We start from the raw sequence: 21,647 nt of genomic DNA, 5'->3' as shown, positions 1-21,647 counted from the left end.
GCAGTTCTAATGTCCAATATTCAGCTAACAAAATTAGGAGTCATGGCCTGTGGTGGAATTTCAAAGGACAGTGTAGGATTAGTTCTTTCCTTCCGCCATGTGGAACCCCAGAATCAAACTCGGGTTGTCAGGCCAGGTGACAAACATGCTGACCAAGTCATTTTGGGTTATAAAGAAGCAACTGGAGGTTGCAATCGGAGACTGTGCATACGTTTCCCAGCCGCCCAGACCTGAATAATCGCACAGAAACTATATTAACTACAGCACTGCTTGGCCAATGGCTCAGGCATATTTCTAGCTAGCTCTTACAAGTTAAATTAATTCTTATCTATGTTTCGCCACCTGGCTTGGTACCTTTTCTCAGTGCAGCATTTTCATCTTGCTTCTGTGTCTGGGTGGCGACTGCAGACTGAGCCTTTTCTCTTCCCAGAATTCTCCTAGTCTGGCCGCCCCGCCTATATGTCCTGCCTTGCTACTGGCCAATCAGCATTTTATTAAGCCAATATAAGCGACAAATCTTTACAGGGTACAAGAGCATGATCCCACAGCAGGAGGACCGTATAAACACCATCACAAAACTTTCTACAGATTGGAGTGAAACAGCTGTGTTTCCATTCGTGGGTGAGTGCCCATGTACCACAGGACCAGGAGCTCTAGAAGGGACCCAGAGTTATATGGTGAGGTGGAGTTTGTCTAAGATGTTTAAGTAGCCAAATAGAAAGAAGAAAGTCTTGGGCAGATTATCCTGGATCACGTGGGCATTCCTGTGGGGATGATATACACAGAACCAATCCAAATGGATCTGACTCCTGAACAGAAGCACTGGAGCTGTAACCGGTCTTAGATGATACCAGGTAATCCTCTGTGGCTTAGAGGAAAGCCAAAGTTTCTTAGGTAAGATAATAGGATTTTTTTTTTACGTAGGACCATGAATAGAATTGGGATGGCATAGAAGAAAAGAAAAACCTGATAAATTAGACTTTGTTCAGTTAAGAATGAATGCTTAGCAGGGGGCTAGAGAGATGGCTCAGAAGTTAAGAGCACTTGCTACTCTTGTAGATGACCTGAGTTGTGCAAGTTGATGTGTAAGGGTGTTTCACCTGCACGTATATATGTGCGCTACATATGGGCAGGGTCCATGGAGGCCAGAAGAAGGCCTGGGGTTACAGGTGGTTGTGAGCTGCCATGTAGATGCTGGGAGCTGAACCCAGGCCCTGTACAAATGCAGTCAGTACTCTTAATCACTGAGCCGTCTCTCCAGCCTCATTTATTTATGTGTCAGGTGGTGGTATCTACATGCGTGAGAAAGATTTCCATAGAGTTCAGAAAAAAGCATCGGAGCCCCTGTAGCTAGAGTTCCAGGCAGTTGTGAGCCACTTGATGTAGATGCTGGGAACAAAAGCTGGTTCTCTGCAAGGGCAATATGTGCTCCTAAAATCTGAGCCCTTCTCTTCAGCTCCCCTTCTTGTATCCTAAAACAGGCCTGGAGTTCACCAAGGAGGCTAGGCTGGCCGGCCAGGAAGCCCTAAGGATCCGCTTCTCCCTGCCTCCTCAGTGTTAGCATTACAAGAGCATGCCACCGTACTTGGTTGTACTTCTAAGTGGCCCAGTGCCCATAGAAAAGGAGATCGGATCACAGCTTACTACTCAGCTTTGCAAAGGACCAGCTGCCAATCATCCTGGGCCCAGAGATGAGATGCAGAGGATGAGACGAGTTGCTGCTGGGTGGTGGTGGCGCACGCCTTTAATCCCAGTGGTTGGAAGGCAGTGGCAGGTGGATCTCTGTGAGTTCGAGGCCAACCTGGTCTATAGAGCAAATTCCAGAACAGAATCAAAAGAAAAAATAAATAATAAAAGAATGAATAAAAAGAAGAAACAAGATGCCAAAGGGAAGAGCTGTCTATGCTGTGGACTTCTCAGCAGGGAAGGTGGTCTGTTGAGGATCAGCCAGGAGGGAGGTTGAGAGCAGGGAAGTGGAGAGGGCATCCATTGTTTTCATGATCATCATTGATAAGGCTTGGAATGCTTTGGACTAAGTGTTGGACAGTTCCTTTTGTCAGAGTGGGTCGGCCAAGACACATTTCTGGTTTATGAACCTTACCAAAGACACTGAAAATCCACCGCCTGGCATCACACATGAGGCCGGTGCAGGTGTGTGTAGCGGGTATGGAGTCAGCTGGGGTGAAGAGTGCTGAGAGCTGATCTAGCGAGGAGCCACCTAGGCTAGAACCCACAAGCTCATGGGAAACCACAGTGGGACCTCCTCACAAACCCACTGCCTTGTTGGACGACCGTGGGGCTGACCCCTCCTACCCAAGTTTAGCATATGTGTTTGCTCCTTTGTATGCACGTCTGGCCAAGGCTTCCGAGCTGAGTTCCGTAGAGTGTGTGGAACACGAATGCACGCTTCACTGTGAATCAGAGCAGGGCCCTAGAGATCACAGTAGAGCCATGACCCATCCAGCCATCCCATCTTCAAGTGAAAGTTAGAGCCAGACCCTGAGAGCAGCTAAGAGTCATACCTCAAGAACTGGTTCCAGTCAGCCTGAGGTAGGGTCTGTGCAGGTAAGGCAGGTAAGACAGGTAAGGTAGGTCCTTATTGGGAAGGAACCCAGCTAGGTGATCTGGAATTGTCTTGGATATCCTTACAAGGTAAGGTGAGGAAAAAGTGGGGTCTCCAGTGCTGGCTGATTGCCAGCATGCAAGTCCCTGTGGCTCAACTTCCACCCATTTGACCCCTTTCACTGCCTTGTGGAATATGTCACCATCCAAACTCCCTGTCCATCACTTCCTTCCCCTAGCCCGTTGGAGCGAAGCCTGTGTCTGTCTCTAGATAGGGAGGTGTCTCATCTGCCAGGAGCTGTGTGCTCCTGAAGCCTGGAGCATCTGTTTCCCTCAGTTCCACGTGGTCGGAACTGTAGACAGCATCTCAGCCTCCAGCCTCGCTCTGCTGCATAACAGAAGTCTGGCTGACTAATATCTGCCAGAAAGGACCTCGAAACCTTCACCTGGCCCAGGAATCTGGAGGGTAGAGTGGCAGGGTCAAAATCTGGCTCAGAGCCCGGAGAGTCAGGGGAAATGATTCATGTTATCTCTGGTGACAGTTTCCAAAAGACAGACAGACAGACCCACTGATGGGTCAGCAGGAAAGACCACAGACATTGTGAGATGGGCCGGAACTCTAAGTGTGAGCCCTGCATGGCAGGAGGTGATGTGCAACCCGGGTCTGCACCCCATTTGATGATGCCCCCCCGCCTACAGGCAGGGAGAAGAGTCAGGAAGAGTCGGGGCTGAGGCCACAGTGTGTGTATGTGTGTGTGTGTGTGTATGTATGTATGTGTGTGTATGTATGTGTGTGCATGCACATGTTTGCATGCAAGCACAGAGCACAGGTGTATTATTTAATGTGCAAAATGGCTACCTCTACTAAGGATTTTTCTGGACCTGAAAAGAACAAGTGGCTTTTTAAAACTTAAATTGATGGGTCAGTGAGATGCAAGCCTGGCACTTCAGTTATGTCTCTGGAGTTCAAATAAAGGTGTAGAGAGAGAATGGAATCCACGAAGGATCTGATGTGACCACACACACCTCCCCACCATGTGGTCACATACACAATAATAATTAAAAGTTATTAAAAAGAAGAACTTCAGCAGAGCATGGTGGCACATTCCTGTCCACATAGCACTCAGCAGGCTAGTGAGGCAGGAGGATTGTCATGAGTTTGAGGCTAGCCTGGGCTCCATGGTGAGTTCTAAGCCAGCCTGGGCTACAGAGTTGAGACTGTCTTGAAAAAAACCAAAGAACAATAAAAAAAAATTGGTGCTGGTGTGGGTATTCAGAAGGCTCTAGGGTCAGTGGCACTTCTCTGTGGACCTGTTGTGGTATGACTTGTTCTTTGTTAGCCTTGTCCTCTGACCGGAATTTGTGATTTGGGACAGAAGGTGGGATACCCAAAGCACCACCCTTCCTGAACCTTTGCCTCAGTCTGTGGGATCTCACTGCTACTCAGCTTAGGGCTCGCTGTCTACACCTCTGAGCCCCAGAACACAGTTATCTCCCCGAGGCAGTGGGCCTGGGATGGCAGGCAGCCTGACTGAGTAGACCTGCTGCATGGGTTGGGGAGGGTCAAAGTGAAGGATGAGATGGCCGGAGTGTGGGGCAGATGTCTTATCATCAACTACAAGACAGACGAAAAGGCAGTCTGGGAACTGCACTAGGTCCAGGGGTGCCTGGGACCCCCTAGATACACAGGCAGAGGCCGCAGAGCCCTCTTGCAGAAGGTAACTGTGGTGGTTTAAATTATACATGTTCCCCAGTCTTGGGCATTTAAATACTTGGTTCCCAGTTGCTGGCAGTGTTTGGGAGATATGTCACTAGAAGCCGGCTTTGGGAGTTTAAAGACTTTTCCTTAAACTCTCCAAGCCATTAGACATGAAAGCCATTTTCAGTGCACTCTCTCTGCTTCCTGCTGGGGTTTAGGATGTAAACACTGCACCCACAGTCAGGAAGCAGAGAGAGGAGGGCGGATGCTGGTGCTCAACTTGCTTTCTCCTTTTTATTCAGTACACCCGTTAATTATTCAGTACACCATTCAATGGAATCACACCCCATTGAACAATGCTTCCCACAGTTGAGGCGGGTCTTCCCACCTCAGCTGAGCCAGTCTGGAGATTTCCCTCAGGCACGCTCAGAGCTGTCTCCTATGCGATGGTCTTAGTTTTCTGTTGCTGTGAGGAGACACCATGGCTTATAAAAGAAAGTGTTTGATTGGGGGCTTGCTTACAGTTTCAGAGGGTGAGTCCATGTCTCTCGTAGTGGAGGACATGGCAGCAGGTCAGACAGCATGGTGCTGGAATAGTAGCTGAGAGTTTGCATGAGTTGGAGATGGAGAGAGAGGGAGAGAGATTGAAAGATTGACTGGGCTTAGCAGGGGCCTTTGAAACCTCAAAGTCTACCTCCAGTGATGACACACCTCCTCCAGTAAGGCCACACCCTCTAATCCTCTCCAAATCAGCACTACCACCTAGGGACCAAACATTCAAATAAGCCTGTTGGAGCTATTCTCGTGCAAAGTACAACCGTAATGTGGGCACCCATCAGGTTGGCAGTCAGTGTTAATCACTTGTCATGAGTAGCTTGGAGAAAGCCAAGGAGTTATGAGCAGAATCAAAACTTCCCGGAGTTTTAAGTTGGTCTTTGCTTTCATGGGTTCTGGCTTGAGAAGGTACGCCACGTATTCCATGTCTCCCTCCGTTCCGCCATCCTGCTTGGTGTCCACAATGTGTGAGAGGCAGCTGTATGCAGGTCCTGTACCCTTGATGGTCATGATGGGGCCACAATGATGGTGGAGACCTTGGGCAAGCTTCTCAGAGCATTTGGCGATCCTGGGCACAGGCTAAGATGGAAGCTCTGTTCTAGGGTAGGAGCTGGACATTTCTGCTGACCAACCAAAGAGGATCCCAGTGGAGAAAGGTGTCTCACACCAGGGCCTCTGGCTGGTGTTTCTCCAGTATTCACCCCAGGGTTGGAGCATCGCTGGGGAAGAAAGAGTCTTTGAAGACAAGCAGGTCCTTGTGGCAGCCTCTGCCCAGTCCAATTATAGCTGAGGCATGCCACTTTGTGGGCTGACGTGGGTGACTTTGCCAGGTGCCCATGGAAATGCTTTGCAGCCCCCCGCCCCCAGTCCAGGTGCCTGGACCTTTATTCCTTGCTCACCTACATCTCCCTGTGCAGCGAACATGACCTGGGTGAGGACATTTACGACTGTGTCCCGTGTGAAGATGAAGGGGATGACATCTATGAAGACATCATCAAGGTGGAGGTGCAGCAGCCCATGGTGAGCGCCCCCACCCTGCCCTTGCTAAAGGAATCTAAGCCTCCCTTGGGGAGCTGCCTGAGTACAGACCCAGGTGCTTCCCGACTCCCCTGGGCTCCCTTGCAGTGTCCTTCCAGCCCTGTTGGGACACTCTGAGATGCCCTAGATGCGACCTGTTGTGGTTGAGCCCCTCCAGCAGAGTGATTATAAAATTTTCCCTGGAAGGTTCTTAGTCCTTCCCTTCCAGAGAGCCTTAAATAGAAACTCCATGTTCGGGCTACCACAGTGCGGCTGAGCACACATATCATTGTACCTCTTTGTGTGGAGAATGGGGAGACCGGTGTGGGCGCCGTCGGCCAGCTGCATGCCTTTTATGCTGAAGGGTATTTATTTCCACGCAGCTTGGCTAATGATCTTGCGGACGTTGTTTTGTGCCAGCTCCGGCGTATTGCCAACAGCTGCTCTGTGGAAGGTGGGGGGTCCATCCTGGAGGGCTGCAGAGAGGGGGCTCTGGAGGGGCAGGCCACAGCTCCCATGGACCCCTGAACGTTCCAAAGGTGGGCACTGTGCCACTTGTCAGTTGCGGAGGCTTTTGACGCGTTTGCGTTCCCGAAGAAGTGGGAAATTTATCAAAAGCCAATATTTCTGTCTCCCGTCTGTGTGGGAGCCTCCAGCTGGTGTCAGAGAAACAAAAAGCTGAGAGAAGAACCCTGAAGAGCCTTGAGAGCCTTTCCCAGGCTGATGGCACCCTGCTGTGTCCCCAGCTTGGGAGGAAAGATGGAAGGCTAGACTTGGGACATTTGCAGCGTCTCGCGCCACCCTTAAGAAGATGATACACGTTTGTTCCTGAGAGTCTAATAATCACTCTCCTTCCCAGCGTGTTCAGGGCTCCTGCTCCAGAGGAGGTGGGAGAGGTTCTGCTCTTTAACCTGGCAGGCAGCCTGACTGGGGCTTCCCCAGAGCTGACCTGACATGGCCTAGGAAGCACCACCAGGTTGATTAAGGCCTCATCACTTCAGAGTCCCTGCAAAATGGGTGCCCTGAGGGTAAATGTCAGCACCCAGGCACAGGAGCCTGGGGCATAGTTGAAAGGTCCCCATGCCCATCTCTCAGGCTGTCTTAGACTCCTGCAGCTCTTTGAGGTGCCTGTCACTGTCCCTGGTCCTGAAGAATCCCGAGCAAGGTCATGCTTGCCCATGTCCCGAAGGACAGCCCGTGTTCTAATGTCCAACGCTGATGCTGAATCTTTTGAGCTGTCCGATCCATCCACAGATGGGATTTGGATTTATTGCTATGAGGAGCCTCTGAGATAAACAATGGGTCGTTGTTGTCCCCCCTCCCCCAACACCTTCTCATTTTGTTTGGAACTAGCTGAACCAAACTATCTAAATGGGAGGCAATTAAAATGCTCCTTCTATAAAGTAAGATAAAGGCAGGTGCTGCTTTCAGAGCCCAGGCATGGGAGGACCCACCAGGAGGCTCTCTCTCTCATCCTTATGTTATGTCCTGACCTTTCCTCAACAGGCTCTGGGAAGGGCTGTGGCGTGGCTATTGGGGCTAACAGTGGGGGGTGGGCTAACAGTGGTGTCCCTCACTTCCCAAGCATGCTTGAGGACAGTGGACACTGCTGACTGGTTCAATCTTGTTTGCTCCTCCATGCATTCAGATCAGATATATGCAGGTAAGTTGCAGGTAAGACCAGGCCAGGTGGGCTCCCACCAGCTCCGTCTTTCCCACCTGTTGGGAAGGTAACGGAGGCCATAGAGAAAGCTCAGGTCCATGTTTTTGGAGACACGCTGTCAGGCACAGAGGGTTGTATAGGGTCTCGAGTTGAGATCCACCCCATGGATGTCATCCCCGCCCCATCCCATGCAGCCACAGATAGTGATGGATGTCATCAGGTCCCGTGTTGCACAGTGCTCGAGGGTTAGTTCTGTGGCACAGCATAGAGGGGCCTCTTAGGACCAGCAAGAGTATACCTGGGTGGGTACCTACCTGAGTATCATGTCTTCAGAGTTTGAGGGGACAGACCAGGCTCTTCGACCCTGAGAGAATTCAAAGAAAGTTGCTATAAAGTCCACCCCAGCCTGACTGGGGCCGAATCCCTGCTTTGTTCCACTCTGTGCACGCCGTCTCTCAGTCAGGCCCTGTTCTCCCCTCTGTAGAGGTATGTCCCCAGGTGGCTCACTGATGAACTGTTATCTTCAGCTGGCTTCTCAGGGATGTCTGGCCTATGGGGCATTTGGTATTGGGAAGCCAGTGGGTCTCCAAGGGGTTGGCCAATGCCACCTGCTGGACAGGGCTGACCCACTCATACAGGTACCATGAGCACACCTCACCTATGTGTATATGTTCCTCTCCTGAGGCCTTCCCTCCAGTCTGGTGAGGACTTGAGGTTCCAAGTCAGGCGTTGATTCCCAGGAGTCTAGAAGTTTCCATGCCTTCCTTGATGTTCTCATTAAGTCCTGTCCTATCCACATGCCTCGGTTTCCTCAACCACAGATCATGGGAAGGGCCTGTGACCTCACTACCCACTCAGTAATCTTGTAGCCATACCGGGAAGGTGTCATCCTGTTGTGTGGTGCAGGTAGCCAGGGCCTCGTGGCTGGCAGCGGGTACCGGGGTGTCCAGGTAGCAGTATCCTGGCTCACATCTTGTGTCTCCTCCAGAAAATGGGCATGACCGAGGATGATAAGAGAAGCTGCTGCTTGCTGGAGATCCAGGAGACCGAGGCCAAGTACTACCGCACCTTGGAGGACATCGAGAAGGTGAACCTTGGCTTTGCTCGGAGCCCCAGGGTGAAGGGGCTCAGGCCTATTCTCGTTTTCTCTCTGTTGTTGTGACCAAAGAAACTTAGGAGAGTGTTTGTTATAACTTCGCCATTACAGACACCATTGACAGAAGTCAATGCAGGAACTCAAACAGAAACCATGGAGAAAAACTGTTTGCTGACCCACACAGGCTGCTTTTTTTACACAGCTCAGGACCACCTGGGCAGAGGCTGGTGCTACTCACAGTGGGCCGGGTCCTCCTGTATTAATTAGTAAGCAAGCCAGCCCCCCACAGACAGGTCCACTGGACCATCCGAGCTGGGCTGTCCCTCCATTAAAACTCGCTTCTCAAGTGACTCTGGACTGTGTCACGTTGACACAGCACACTCCGCCTTGCCGTCCTGTTCTCACACAGAGGAGCCTCCCCTCATTGTGTGGAAAGCCCTCTAACCTCTCCTGCATGTCTTCTCAGAGTTCCCATCCAAGCCAGCCGTGGTGGCAGCTCAGCTTTTGAACATGTGGGGCCAGATCTTGAGCTAAGTTCTCTAAGCCTCTCCTTGCCCTGTGGGGCGTACTGGTGCCTTTGTTGGTGGCCAAGAATGTAGCACATTTGATGTGATTGGTGAGCCTCGTGACTAGATGCTACCCAAGCCAGAGTACTGCCAGTGACCTATACCCATCTGCCTAGCCTCCATCACCACCCAGAAGGCCTGGCTTCCGAATCTTCCTGACACACCTGTGTCCCTGTGTAAACAACAGCACCATTGCCAGGCTCAAATCCTCCTGACTGTTCTCTGGTGTGGAGCTGGCCCAGTGTGGCCAGAGTGGCAAGTGAAGCCTCCAGCCAAGGGTCCTGGGGTTCACTGCCTTTTGGCCCAGGCTGCCCTTACCGTGGCTTCCACGGAGCTGTGCTGAAGACATGGGCTGTGGTCTTGGTTTCAGCTGCCTTGCCCACTGTACAGTCCCATACTGCTCTCTTCATGAGCTGTCCAGTGAGCACCGGGCACCTGCCAGTGCCTGGCAGCTTTGGCTTTGATTGTTACAAGCCCCTTACACACTGTGTGACAGTGTAAACTTCTTCCTTCCAGAACTACATGGGCCCCCTGCGGCTAGTGCTGAGCCCGGCGGACATGGCTGCCATCTTCATCAACCTGGAGGTATGCTCTCTGGCATTTTCCTGACACACATGCAGCTGTCTCGCTCTGGAGACTGTGGCTTCAGGAGGCAGAAGAAGAGGGATCTGGTGTGGCCTGAGAGCTTCCCATGATCTTTGTTAGTTGTCAGCTGAGCATAGATTCGCACTGCTCTGGAAGGAATGTGAGACCCACGGGACTATAAGCAAGGCTTCTGGTTAGCATGGAGGGAAGTGTGCCCCACACCTGCTCTGCGGGCATCTGACCACACATGGGCACCAGATGACACTGTGTGAAGGTTAACCTGTGGAGGCAGCTGGCTTACAACTCCAGATGCCACACATGAGTGGACGCACTCCAGAACATGCTGCTTTACCATCTTCCGTCAGATCAAGGACGGGTTGGGGTATCTCAGAGAATCTTATTCTCACGCACAAGATTGACCAGAGTGTCCCTTTTACTGTCTGGGCTCCAACCAGGACTAATGACTTGGGACAGAAAAGAAGCTGGGAGGGGAGAGGGGTGGCTAGTGTGCTGTGCACTGCCCTGTATCCTCTGTGAAGCTTGAGAAACCATATTTCCTCCAGGCCAAGGTGACACAGTAGGGGTGTTATGGCTTGCAGAAACTGAGAGCTGAGCAGCTGCAGGCTTCTCCAGTCTTTCCAGCAGCAGGGAGGCTGCAAGGTTGTTAGCTGAGAGCAGCCGCGCTGCTTTCTCCATCCTCTTTAGGCATCGAGTCTGGCCTGAGGCAGTTCCCGTGTGCCCCTAGGACCCAATTCGGGGCTGAAAAGCTCCCTCCACTGCACAGCTGGAATGTGTTCCAGCATCTTTGTGTGCCAGGCACTGTGACAGGGGTATCCAATCTTTGGCTTGGGGAAGGGCAGAACCTTTGGCCCAGGACGGCTTTGAATGCAGCCTTAACACTAAATTTTAAGTTTACCTAAAACATTATGAGACTTCTCTTGCAGTTTTATATTTTTGTAATTAAATCGTTTGGTTCTTGAGTGCCAGATCTGCTGATGGCACTGGGCAGCAATGTCAAAAAGTTAGACACGCTGCCAGAAACTTCCAGCTGAGTGACGCTGGCATTCACAGGCTTGGGTGAACATCGGCAAGGTGGTGGTGTGTGATCAGCGGAGGCTGGCTGTGCCTGGCTGTGCCTGGCTGTGCCTGGCTGTGCACTGACCCTGCTTTCCCCCTAGGACCTCATCAAGGTGCACCACAGCTTTCTGCGGGCCATTGACGTGTCCATGATGGCTGGCGGCAGTACCCTGGCCAAGGTCTTCCTGGAGTTCAAGGAAAGGTGAGTGACAGCTGACTGCATCCGAGCCTCAGCTCTGTCTTCAAGGCTCTGGAGACTATGTGGACCACTCTCCTTCAGCCCAGGCAGGATGACAGAGGCAGGGCAGTTCACTGGGGTGTATCCTCCCATTCTGGGGACCCAGGCAGGTGGCCGCTTATCTCTGGATCTTTGTTCCTCTTTGTAACAAGGGTCACTGCCCACTGTTTCTCCATCACAACTTGGAGGGCTGAGTACCTCCAAAGCCTCATTTAGATAGCAGGAACTTGTAGGGTCCCTGCAACTCTCTCTGCCTCTCTGGCTCGTTGGGATCATGGTGGTTGAAGTTTGTAATGAGACATGGCAGCCTGAGTTCCTTGACCTGTTCTACTCCATTTCCGACTCTCGGGTGCTGCAGGTCAGAAATAGCGGATCACAGGCTGTTTGGGAAGAAGTGCCCACTCTTCGGTGGGATCAGAACTTGGTGTCCAGAGGTGCAGCAGCTATACCTCCTTGCAAATGCCCTGGTTGTAGCCATTCTGTTTAGCTCTCCAGCAGACATGGGAGGGAGGCTGAAGCTGATATAGAGCAGAGGTGGAAGCCCATGTCCTCAGCATCACAAGAGAGACCCGTACCTTCCAAGGCTACAACGCCAAAGCTTTGAAGGGTTTCTTCTGTGAAGGCGAGTCATTCATTGTCATCGCCATCATCATCATGGCCCCCAACGTCTCAGTTTCCTTAGGAGACAGTGATCAGATAGAGGTATACCAAGGCTTGTATTTCAGGATGAACTGGTATTGTCTGATATGTACGAGGTTAAGTGTGTGCCTCTGTGGCCTTATTTCCAAGTTGTAGGCGTTCCCCCCACTTGTTTTTAATTATGTGTGTGTACTCAAGAGTGCAGGTGCCCATGGAGGCCAGAAGAGGGCATCAGATCCCCCTGGAGCTGGAGTTATAAGTGGTTATAAGCCACCCAATATGGGTGTCAGGAACCAAAAACAAGCCCTCTGCAAAGACCTGGAAATATTCTTGACCTCTGAGCCACCTCTCCAGGGCTGATATTTTTCTTAGTAGTACTAAGTGCTGCTGGTTATGATGCAGGCCTGTTCACTCTTACTTCCATAGCCAACTTCCTCTGTCTCTCTCAGAATGAGCCATTTGTTTAGTTTTGAGGAACAGTAAGACTGTCTTAGAGTCTGTGCATGGACAGAGGGTCAGAGGAGAGTCTGCAGGAAAGCCCCTGATTGCTGTATCTAAGGTTTCAACATCAGAGTAGAAGGGTGTGGTGATTCCTGAACTGAGCATAGGCAATAGAATGGGTGGAGCCCCTCAAGGTGACAGCACAGGGCTATGCACACTGTACGAGACACAGGATTTCTGTCCTGTTCAGTCCCACAGCCCTTCAGTCCCAAAGAAACACACAGAGGCCTACTTTAATTATAAACTGGTTGGCCTATTAGCTCAGGCTTCTTATTAACTCTTATAACTTACATTAACCCATAACTCTTGTCTGTGTCAGCCATGTGGCTTGGGACCTTTTATCAGTGAGGCATTCTCATCTTGCGTCCTCTGCGCCTGGGTGACAACTACAGACTCAGCCTTTCCTCTTCCCAGAATTCTCCTATTCTGGTCACCAACCTATAACTACTGGCCAATCAGCATTTTATTGAGCCAATACAAGTGACAAATCTTTACAGGGTATGAGACCATTGTCCCAAAACAGGATGAGACTCACTCCCCCACCCCTTACATGTGCTAAGCAAGCTCTCAACCTCTGAGCTACATTCATCCCAACCCCCTTCGAAGCCTGCAGCTTTTCTCCTGCTTCTGCTGGGACTGCAGGCATGCATCTGTTGGGATAGGTAGCACCAAAAGCCTTTTGGTGTTCTTTGGGTGGAGCCCTGCCACAGTCATACTTGTCAAGCCAGCAAAGAAAGTGTTGAATTGGACTTGTGTTTCCCAGAGGGTTAGAGTTCACCATGTCTTGTTCACTATTCTGTTGCCGTGAAGAGACACTGTGACCAAGGTAACTCCTATAAAATAAAGCACGTAATTAGAGCTTATTGAAGCATGTAAACTTATCAGAAGTTTAGTCCATTATCATTATGGCAGGGAGCACGGTGGCATGCAGGCTGACCTGGTGCTGGAGAAATAGTGGAGAGTTCTATTTCTGGATCCGCAGGCAATAGGAAGAGCCACTGGGCCTGGCCTACCTCAAAGCCCACCCCCAGTGACTCACTTCCTCCAAGGCCACACCTCCTAATCCTTCTCAATTAATGACACCCTCTGATGACCAAGGCTACAAATATATGAGCCTATGAGTGTCATCCTTACCCAAACTATAGCAGTGGTGGAGCAACATCATGGTGGCAGTAGCAGCCACTAACTCACATCTAAACCCTCCAGTAAGAGGTAGAGCGAACACCAGGACACAAAGCTCACCCCTAGTGACACATTTTCCCCAACACAACAAGGCCACACTTACCTCATCCTTCCCAAACAGTTCCACCACCTGGGGACCAAGTAGTCAAGCCTATCAGCCTATGGGTTTGGGGGGGGGGCATGCTCATTCTAACCAGCACACTAGGGACAAGAGACTTGCCTAGAGCTGCCCATGTGGCAGAGCCTGGTCACCCCAGGAGCCACATCAATTGCTTCTTCCCGAGTGGCTCCTGCAAGAAGTCTAGCCAGCTGCCTCAGCCCCGTGCCTGCTGCCTAAGAGGAATAAGAGTCCCAGTGGACAGTGACTGTTGCATGGTCATTAGAACCAGACTAGGGAGAATCCAGGGGTCCTTGACACAGTACTCCCTGATATATGCTGGGATGGGATAGGGTGGGTCTGGAACACCAAGAGTAAGCCCAGCCTCCCCCAGTAAGCCCCTGTATGACTCTGCTAGACTGGCCTCAGCTGCTGTCACAGGTGGTTCACTAGGGCTTCAGTAACCTTGAGTGACTGCTTGAAGAATGGACCTGTAGCACTGTCATTGAGGGAGTGGTGGTCTAGTGTGTGTGTGTGGGGGGGGGTGGCCGCCATCCTGCTATTCCTTGGTAACATTGTCACCTGGCATAGTCTCCTCTTACCGTCTCCTGTTTGGTCAGGGCATGAGGACCTGGGGAGGGAGTTGCCGGGTAGCTGCCCTCTTTTCCTGAAAGTTCAGGGGTTCTGAGCTACAGAGATGTCACCCCTGAGATAATATATGGGCCCAGATGGGGACAAAGAAGGGAACAATATATGGAGGAAAAAGATCATCTAAATGGCATGGGGAGATGGTGACATGGTGGGGCATGGCAAGGAGGGGAGCAGGGGACAGCAGAAGACGAAAAGGGCTGGCTAGGGCTGCTGGACTCTGTTGCTTCTGCCTGGGCACAGGCCTTGCATCTCTTCTGAATGCAGCCGCTGACCTCCCTGCAGAAGCACCAGTGGCCACCTCCATTTTACATGGCCTCAAGGATGCGCTTGAGCAATGAACAGCCCCCATGCTAGCCTTGGAGGCAAGCTGAAAGCCCCAGGAGGCATTTCTCTCCAGAATGGAGGTAGAACCATGGGTCATGGCTTGAAGTAGGCTTGCAGGAGGTGCCCTTGGCTAATGTTTTTGGGACTCCTTCTCCTAACCTGGTCATGTAGAGAATGAGGAGAAAATAGAAGGGGCCGAGGGGGCAGAGCCATGTGAGGCTCTCCAACCTGCCTGGGAGGGAGTCAGGGCATTGCAGCTGCAAGTACCTTAGACATGCATGGTGCACGTGTGTTCAGGCTCCTAGCAGCTGCAGGTATCTTACTTGATCTGTGCCCGTGTGTGTGGCACCATTTACATGTTGCTGTCCCCTCCCCAGGCTCCTGATCTACGGAGAGTACTGCAGCCACATGGAGCATGCTCAGAGCACGCTGAACCAGCTTCTTGCCAGCCGGGAGGACTTCAGGCTGAAAGTAGAGGTAACAGGGCATCCCAGTACCCTGGCCTGGCACAGCTGGCTGCTCAGGCCCAAGAAACACACCAGCTTCCCTCAATAGCCATCTTTGGCTTTGTGCCCCCCCCCCCCCCACTTTGTTTGGTGACTTCCAGAATACATGGACCAAGCTAGAACACAACCTGAGCCTTATGGGCTGTGGAGGCCTGGACAAGTCTGTCTCAATGAGTGACACTTGACCCTAGCCTCTGCTGATCCCAGGGTCTTTGATGGGACCTAGGTGATTTGCTTGATACATTGGGCCTCCTTCCCTCGCCCCAGTTTATCTGCCTTTACCAGTTTCTTTCTCCCTTGAGTGGCTCTTCCTCACCCCAGTGTCGCTATCCTGTGTGGTCTGGAAAGCTCCGTCTTCAGAGCTCCAGCTTGAGTGCTGGTGGCATGCAATGCTTGTTCCTCCTGTCCAGGCATCCCAGGGGACCCTAAGTGATCTCACAGCTTTGTGTGAGCCCCCCACCCCACCCCAACTTGGCTTCTCATGGAGCAGATGACAGGTCCATATAGGCCATGTTCTACAAGTCCTGGCCCCACCAGGCTCTGTTGGACAAAGGGGTGCCTCAGATACCAGGGTCCCAGCATGTGTCAGGATATAAGGAGTGGTATGGTATGGCCTGCTCACATGCTATGACACCCATCTGACGCATATTCTAGAGGTCCAAGAATCCAGGGCTGAGGGCGCTTTCTCTATGTGGCTGGCGGTGGAGACGGGTTCTCCCAGCGAGGGTACCCCTCACCCACTCACTGCTCTCCCATACCAGGAGTGCACGCTCAAGGTCCAGGACGGCAAGTTCAAGCTGCAAGATCTGCTGGTGGTGCCCATGCAACGGGTGCTCAAGTATCACCTGCTGCTCAAGGTGAGGCCATCAGGCTGCTCGCTGTGTCCAGTGTCACATGGGCCTGGTGGCATGGGCTTTGGCCCTTAGACAGGGTGAAACAGAGGCCGATGAAGGACTCTGCTCATACACACCACGACAGGGTATCATGGCTGATGAAGGACTCTCTGCTCAGTGCACACCATGAAAGGGTATCATGGCTGGTGAAGGACTCTACTCAGTACACACCACGGCAGGGTATCAAGGCACCCGGAAGGATAATTATGACTAGAACAAGTCAGAAGGGCCAGGAAAGTGGGAAGAGATGGAAGACACCCTCAGACCAGGAGCACGAGAGCTTCAGTGTTTGGTTGCTTGAGTCTTCCTGGCAGAGGTGTCCACTGTGTCAGGGGTCCCCATGTCTGCTGGAGTTGGACAGATTGACCTTCATCCATGCTAGTGGGTGATTTTTGTCCTGAGTATCTTGCTGTGTGCACACCTTGCACTGGGTAGGGATAGGGACGGGCAGGGCTGGAATCCTGAGGACTGACCTTGGGTCTCCTCTCACTCCCCTAGGAACTCCTGAGCCATTCTGCTGACCGGCCAGAAAGACAGCAGCTGAAAGAAGCGTTGGAAGCCATGCAGGTCGGTAAATTGAGGCAGAGCTGGGAAGCACTCAGATCAGTGTGTCTATGTTCCTGGCTCCAGACTGAGCTCCTTGGCAATGGGGAACATTTATTCGCCCGTGGAAACAGAGGCAGGACACTAGGGGTGGGGTGAGAGTCACGTGATAGTGGAGGAAGCTACAGGCTAGGTGCTTTTTCCATGCGTCCAAAGTCCCCAGCTTCTCTTGCCAGTAGTTGCCCCTGTCTCCAACTCCTGTGTGTCCCCTGGGGCCTGCAGTGGTTTTCAGGAGCCAGCTCTATTCCTGGAGTTCCCTCCTTTCCTCTGTGGCTTCTCCTGCTGAAGATTTGTTCTGTGCCCTGTTCTTCTGCCACTTTCTTGAAGGTTCCTTTCCACGTACTGGCTTCAGGGACGCCATTCCTCCATTGTCTGTCTTGTTTTGACACCTTGCTGCCCTCTGAAGCTCGGCACACATCACTGTCCTGCTCAGAAACCTTTGTGGCTCCTGTTGCTTTCTGAATCAGGCCTAACCCTTCCCCTTGTTCTTACGACTTTCACATCACAGGGTCATTGAAGATGTGGGTAACAGGAAATCCCCAGGTTCCCAGGCATGCTCTATTCTTTCCAGCCCCCAAGGGATCTGCTCAGGCCATGTCCCCTTCCTCGTTAACCTGTCCATATCCCACTCATCCATCCTTGCCATCAACTTGACACTGCCCAAGAAAGTCACCTTCTAGACCCCTTAGTCCAGAGACTGTCAGGCTACCCCCAGCCGTACCTGTGCCTCTCATGGTCACTTGTGTCCGAGGCCAGCTACAACGCCCCACACAGGCTAGGTCCCTCTGTGTGGTAGAAGCAAGTTAGTTGCAGCCTTGACATCTGATACCTGTCCCTGAGGAATCCTCTGGGCCCTGGAGCTCTTCCTCTCCCTCATTTGAAGAGGGAGAAGCTGCAGCCTGTCTCTCACGCAGCTGCCCGGCTCAGCGAGGAGGATGCTGTATCTCCAGCTGCCCGGAGCTCTCAGTGAGCAGGCCTCATGCAGCTGCAGAAGTCGGTGCCAGTTTGGGGTGTACTTGAGCATGGGGGTCATGACAGATGCAGGGATCTTTTGCTGGCTCCCCTGGGGAACCGAGGTCACCTGCCACGGCAGCAGAGGGACCATGTCAGTTACTCATTCCTGGGACACGTAATCCGTGGCTGCAGGTGCACCCTGAGCCCCAGCCTGACCACACGTTCCATCCCTCCATTGTTCAGTTGCCAGCCCACAACTCAGGAACCCTGAGTGCAGCCCCTGGCATTCCACAGAGAACATGTGACTTCTGTGTTCTCCATGTCATTGAGTCAGCTCTTACGACTTCAGTGTTTGGGAGGTGTCCTGGTTTGCTCTCTGCTGCTGTGATAAATAGCAACTTAGGGGAAGAAAGGGTTTATTTTAGATTACATTTCCAGGTCACAGTTCATCATGAAGGGAAGTCAGGGGCAGAACTCTAGCAGGAACGTGGAGCAGACACCACAGGAGGAAGGCTGCTTACTGACTCCCTCTGGATTGCTTCGCTAGCCTTATGTAGCCCACCTGCCTAGGGATGGTGCTGCCCACAGTGGGCTGTGCAATCTCACCTCAGTCATCAATCAAGACAATCTCCCACAGATGTGACCCCCCAAGACAGTGTGATTGAGGCAATTATTCAATTAACATGTCCTCTATAAAAACCAATACAGGGAATCTAAAAGCCTTTATGTCCCCAGTGTCAGGCAGAAAATCCTCATTCAGCCAGTGTCTGAGCTGTCACTGCCCCGGAGCTGGGTTTCCTACAGGGTGGCAATGCACCCTTACTGCAAGGCTATGTCCTTTGCTCGTTGGCCGCCCTGCCTCTGGGGCTCTAATATCTGTCTCTGCTGGAATCTCCATCCCAGACAGGCACTTCTGTGGATCCAGCCAGGTGTGCACAGGGCCACGCATGCTCAGATTCTGTCCCCGCTGTTGATTCAGAATAAAATCCATCCTTTACAAAAATGCCTACGGTGTTGTACAGGAGGGAGCTTCAGCCCTGCCAGGTTCAGTGAGGCTTGGGGTGTGGCCTTTGAAGTGACCCCCAGAAGCATGCGAGGCCATGCAGGAGGTAGGAACTGGCTCCAGGATATGGGCCAGGCTCCTGTGTTTTGGGGATTTCCTCTCTGCTTTGCTTTCTGGGCAGGATCATTACTGTACTGTCCCAGCCATCACTGGGCATGGTTTCCAGGCCATTGCAAACTTTCTGAAACAAAGTGAGCACTTCCCCCTGGTGGCCAACTGGAGGATTGCAGCATCATATAGGGACCCTGTTCTCCCAGGCCCCTTACAGAATACCCAGACTCTCCAGGAGAGGTGAGGCTGGGGTTTCGTAAGAGCAGAGAGTTGTGTAGGTCTAGACAGTGGCTGTATGACCCACTGTGGCCTAGTCATGCTGGGTTGCTTCTCCATTCTGACTTAGAAGGCCTGTTGAGTGAGAAAAAAGTTTTGTCAGGAGGCTGGATTGGGGGCTGCTAGCACCCTCACCAGTGTGGTCTGCAGTCCGGGGTCCAAATGTTATATTCTCAGTTTTGGTTTCCTCCTTTGACACCTGTGTGTGGTGCTTCTTATTCCCATGGCCTGGAGTTTCAGCTGCCCAGGCAAGATGGAGGAAGGGATATGAAATGGCCAACTGGGCAGGGCAGGGGCTTGGAGTTCACTGACCCTGTCTTAATTTCCAGGACTTGGCCATGTACATCAACGAAGTGAAACGGGACAAAGAGACCTTGAAGAAGATCAGTGAGTTCCAGTGTTCCATAGAAAACCTGGTAAGCAGGTGGCCCCTCCACCTACGCTCACCATAGCGACCGCCTGTGAAGCCTGGCGTGGCTGCGGCTGCCTGAGACAGGAGGCTTTGCCCGATCTGTGATCCACCCTTCCCCCTATCAGTCTCCCTATCCTCAGGTGGACCATAGACAGGGTTTGGTTTGGGAGTGGGACAGCAGTCATCTCCCCTCCTCCGGGAGCTCCAGGCAAGGCTGGCACTCTCTAGCCCAGTCCTTCAGAGGCTGACTGGGGCCGGGCGGTGGTGAAGCACACATCTTTAATCCCAGTACTCGGGAGGCAGAGGCAGGCAGATCTCTGTGAGTTCGAGGCCAGCCTGGTCTACAGAGAGAATTCCGGGACAGTCAACACTAAACTGAGAAACCCTGTCTCAAAAAACAAAAAGCTAGAGGTTGCCTGCGGAGAAGTGATGAACTGCTTTGGGACTCAAGCCTCCTTGGCCCGTGTTGGATCTAGCTCTCTATGCTACAGTCTTCTGCATTAGGAGAACCTAAGCCTGTCCTTGCCCCTTGCAGTAGCACCCTTGGCTCCAAGTGATGACTGAACCTCCAATGCTGTTCAATACCCAGAGTCACCTTGACACAGAACCATGGTTTTGTCATAAACATTTCCTGGTGACTTTTCACCCTCATGAGCGTGGGGAACCATGGTATCTTGATTGGCATGCCCGTCTTCACCTACAGAGGAGCCCTCTGCGGGCCAGGTTCATCAGGAGACATCCAGGCCATACCGCCAGCCAGAGAGTGGCGGAAATTGCCAAGCAGTGTTCTGATTCCCCCCTGATGTCCCTGTGCATCTCCCAGCATGGGTGTGGCCTAAGGCATGAGCATTTGTGGGGTCCAGGCCCCTCACTGCTCATCCTTGCTTTCTAGCCCCCACACAGTGACAGCTGCTTTGTACACAGGGGAGCGTGATTGGTGTTCATTCCTTAAATGAGGAGAGGATTGCGGGTACGGTTTAGCTGGCAGGGTGCTTGCCTCTCACGCACAGGGCCCTTAATAAACTGGACTTGGGGACATTAACTGTAATTCAGCACAGGGTGGGGAAATGGGGGAGGGTAAAGGGTGGGGAAACAGAAGGACCAGAGTTGTCCCCGACTACATAGCAACTTCCAGGCCAGTCTGGGATACAACAGGCCTTGTCTCAAAAAGAACAGTGGTCCGTGAATGTTGGTGTTCCCGGGGCATGACTCTACTACCTGGCATGCAGCCTTGGCGCTGTCTCCAGGTAAAGGCGTCTGGAGTTTTATGTCCTGATTGATGGGACCAAGACACATGGCAGAGTCCCCCAGCAGATGTGACCCCCACCCTGTGTCATGCCTAGACCAGCCCGTGTCACACTGAAACCAGCCCTAGGTGCTTTCAGGAAGTGCAGGAGACTGGGGAGTTGTGCTTATTTGGTCCCCCTCAGGCATAGCCATGCCCCGCGGGAACTTGCCCTCTCTGTCACCCAGAGGATGGCGGAGAGAGGCAGATCTCCTCGGATGACACAGTACAGATTGCGTAGTCCAAGCAGCACTAGAAATGGAGTCTTCAGAGCCAGGTGGTCGCAGGGCTGGGCACAGCGTTGATTCCTGTAGAGGATAAACCCGTGGCCGGAACCCAGCCTATGGCTACCGCTTGCTTTCTTTATTAGCTTCTTAGGGCTGGACCTCTGACTTTTCCTGCAGCCCCAGTTTCTACACAGCAGCTACTTGTGATCATGGCCAGGCCATCAATTGCCCTTTGTTTCCAGAGCTCAAGGGAGTCCCCATTGTGGCCCCCTAGGAGGAGATAGGCTTGGCTCAGGCCCATAATGGCCTCGGGCTACCTCGTCCCGCCCAGTCACCATTGGCACATTTTCTTGGGTCTTGCCTTCCTGCCCTGGGCATGCACACTTGTCTCCCTGTCTAGTAAAGCAGAGGTCACCTGCCCGCGGGCTAACGGTCATTGCCTTTCCCAGCAAGTGAAGCTGGAGGAATTTGGGAGGCCGAAGATTGATGGGGAGCTGAAAGTCCGGTCCATAGTCAACCACACTAAGCAAGACAGGTGAGCAGGGTGGGACCCCAACCCAAGCTGACCCTCCGGCTCAGGAACCCCACTCCCAGACCTTCCTGAGGGAGGAATAATGGTGCAACAGGCTTTATGTATTTCTGTTTAATGACGTAATCCCTACACAAGCCTCTGTATGCCTGACATTATCAGTCAGCAGAGGCCACATGCAAAGGGACTGTCCCGCCTGTGATGGCCACAATGCGGGGCTGGGAGACAGTCAAAGGTGGGCGGTAGAGAGGTCTGCCCTCCAGCTCACAATCTTCAGGGAGCTCTGACTGAGGGGCCGTGAGGCCATGCACACTCCCTGCCTAGTGTCCTCTGGGAGCAGATAGCAGGAGGTGGAGAAGTCGGAATAAGCCAGGTATCTGTGAGGGCTGGGGTCAC

At 52.4% G+C, this 21,647-nt stretch overlaps 1 protein-coding gene across 7 annotated transcripts in view; it reads left to right on the top strand.

Annotated features, from left to right (window-relative positions):
- Window positions 1-21,647, top strand: part of Vav2 (vav guanine nucleotide exchange factor 2) — a 174,363-nt gene that overhangs the window by 127,940 nt on the left and 24,776 nt on the right. For 4 of the 7 annotated variants that reach the window (XM_041674463.1, XM_041674464.1, XM_041674468.1 and 1 more), the window contains 10 exons: window positions 5,734-5,836; window positions 7,482-7,496; window positions 8,485-8,583; window positions 9,675-9,743; window positions 10,922-11,022; window positions 14,830-14,929; window positions 15,720-15,815; window positions 16,350-16,418; window positions 19,128-19,214; window positions 21,172-21,257. In XM_041674463.1, coding sequence (XP_041530397.1) covers window positions 5,734-5,836; window positions 7,482-7,496; window positions 8,485-8,583; window positions 9,675-9,743; window positions 10,922-11,022; window positions 14,830-14,929; window positions 15,720-15,815; window positions 16,350-16,418; window positions 19,128-19,214; window positions 21,172-21,257 — 825 coding nt within the window. The remainder of the gene's footprint in view (window positions 1-5,733; window positions 5,837-7,481; window positions 7,497-8,484; window positions 8,584-9,674; window positions 9,744-10,921; window positions 11,023-14,829; window positions 14,930-15,719; window positions 15,816-16,349; window positions 16,419-19,127; window positions 19,215-21,171; window positions 21,258-21,647) is intronic. The other 3 variants (XM_041674465.1, XM_041674466.1, XM_041674470.1) reach the window with 1 other exon arrangement.

The sequence above is a fragment of the Microtus oregoni genome, unplaced genomic scaffold (assembly GCF_018167655.1).
Source record: "Microtus oregoni isolate MIOR12 unplaced genomic scaffold, Mior012 000025F_ref0000491, whole genome shotgun sequence".
In the NCBI taxonomy this organism is placed as follows: Eukaryota; Metazoa; Chordata; class Mammalia; order Rodentia; family Cricetidae; genus Microtus; species Microtus oregoni.
Note: the sequence above shows the minus strand (reverse complement) of the source record. Positions and strands in the feature narration are given on the sequence as shown.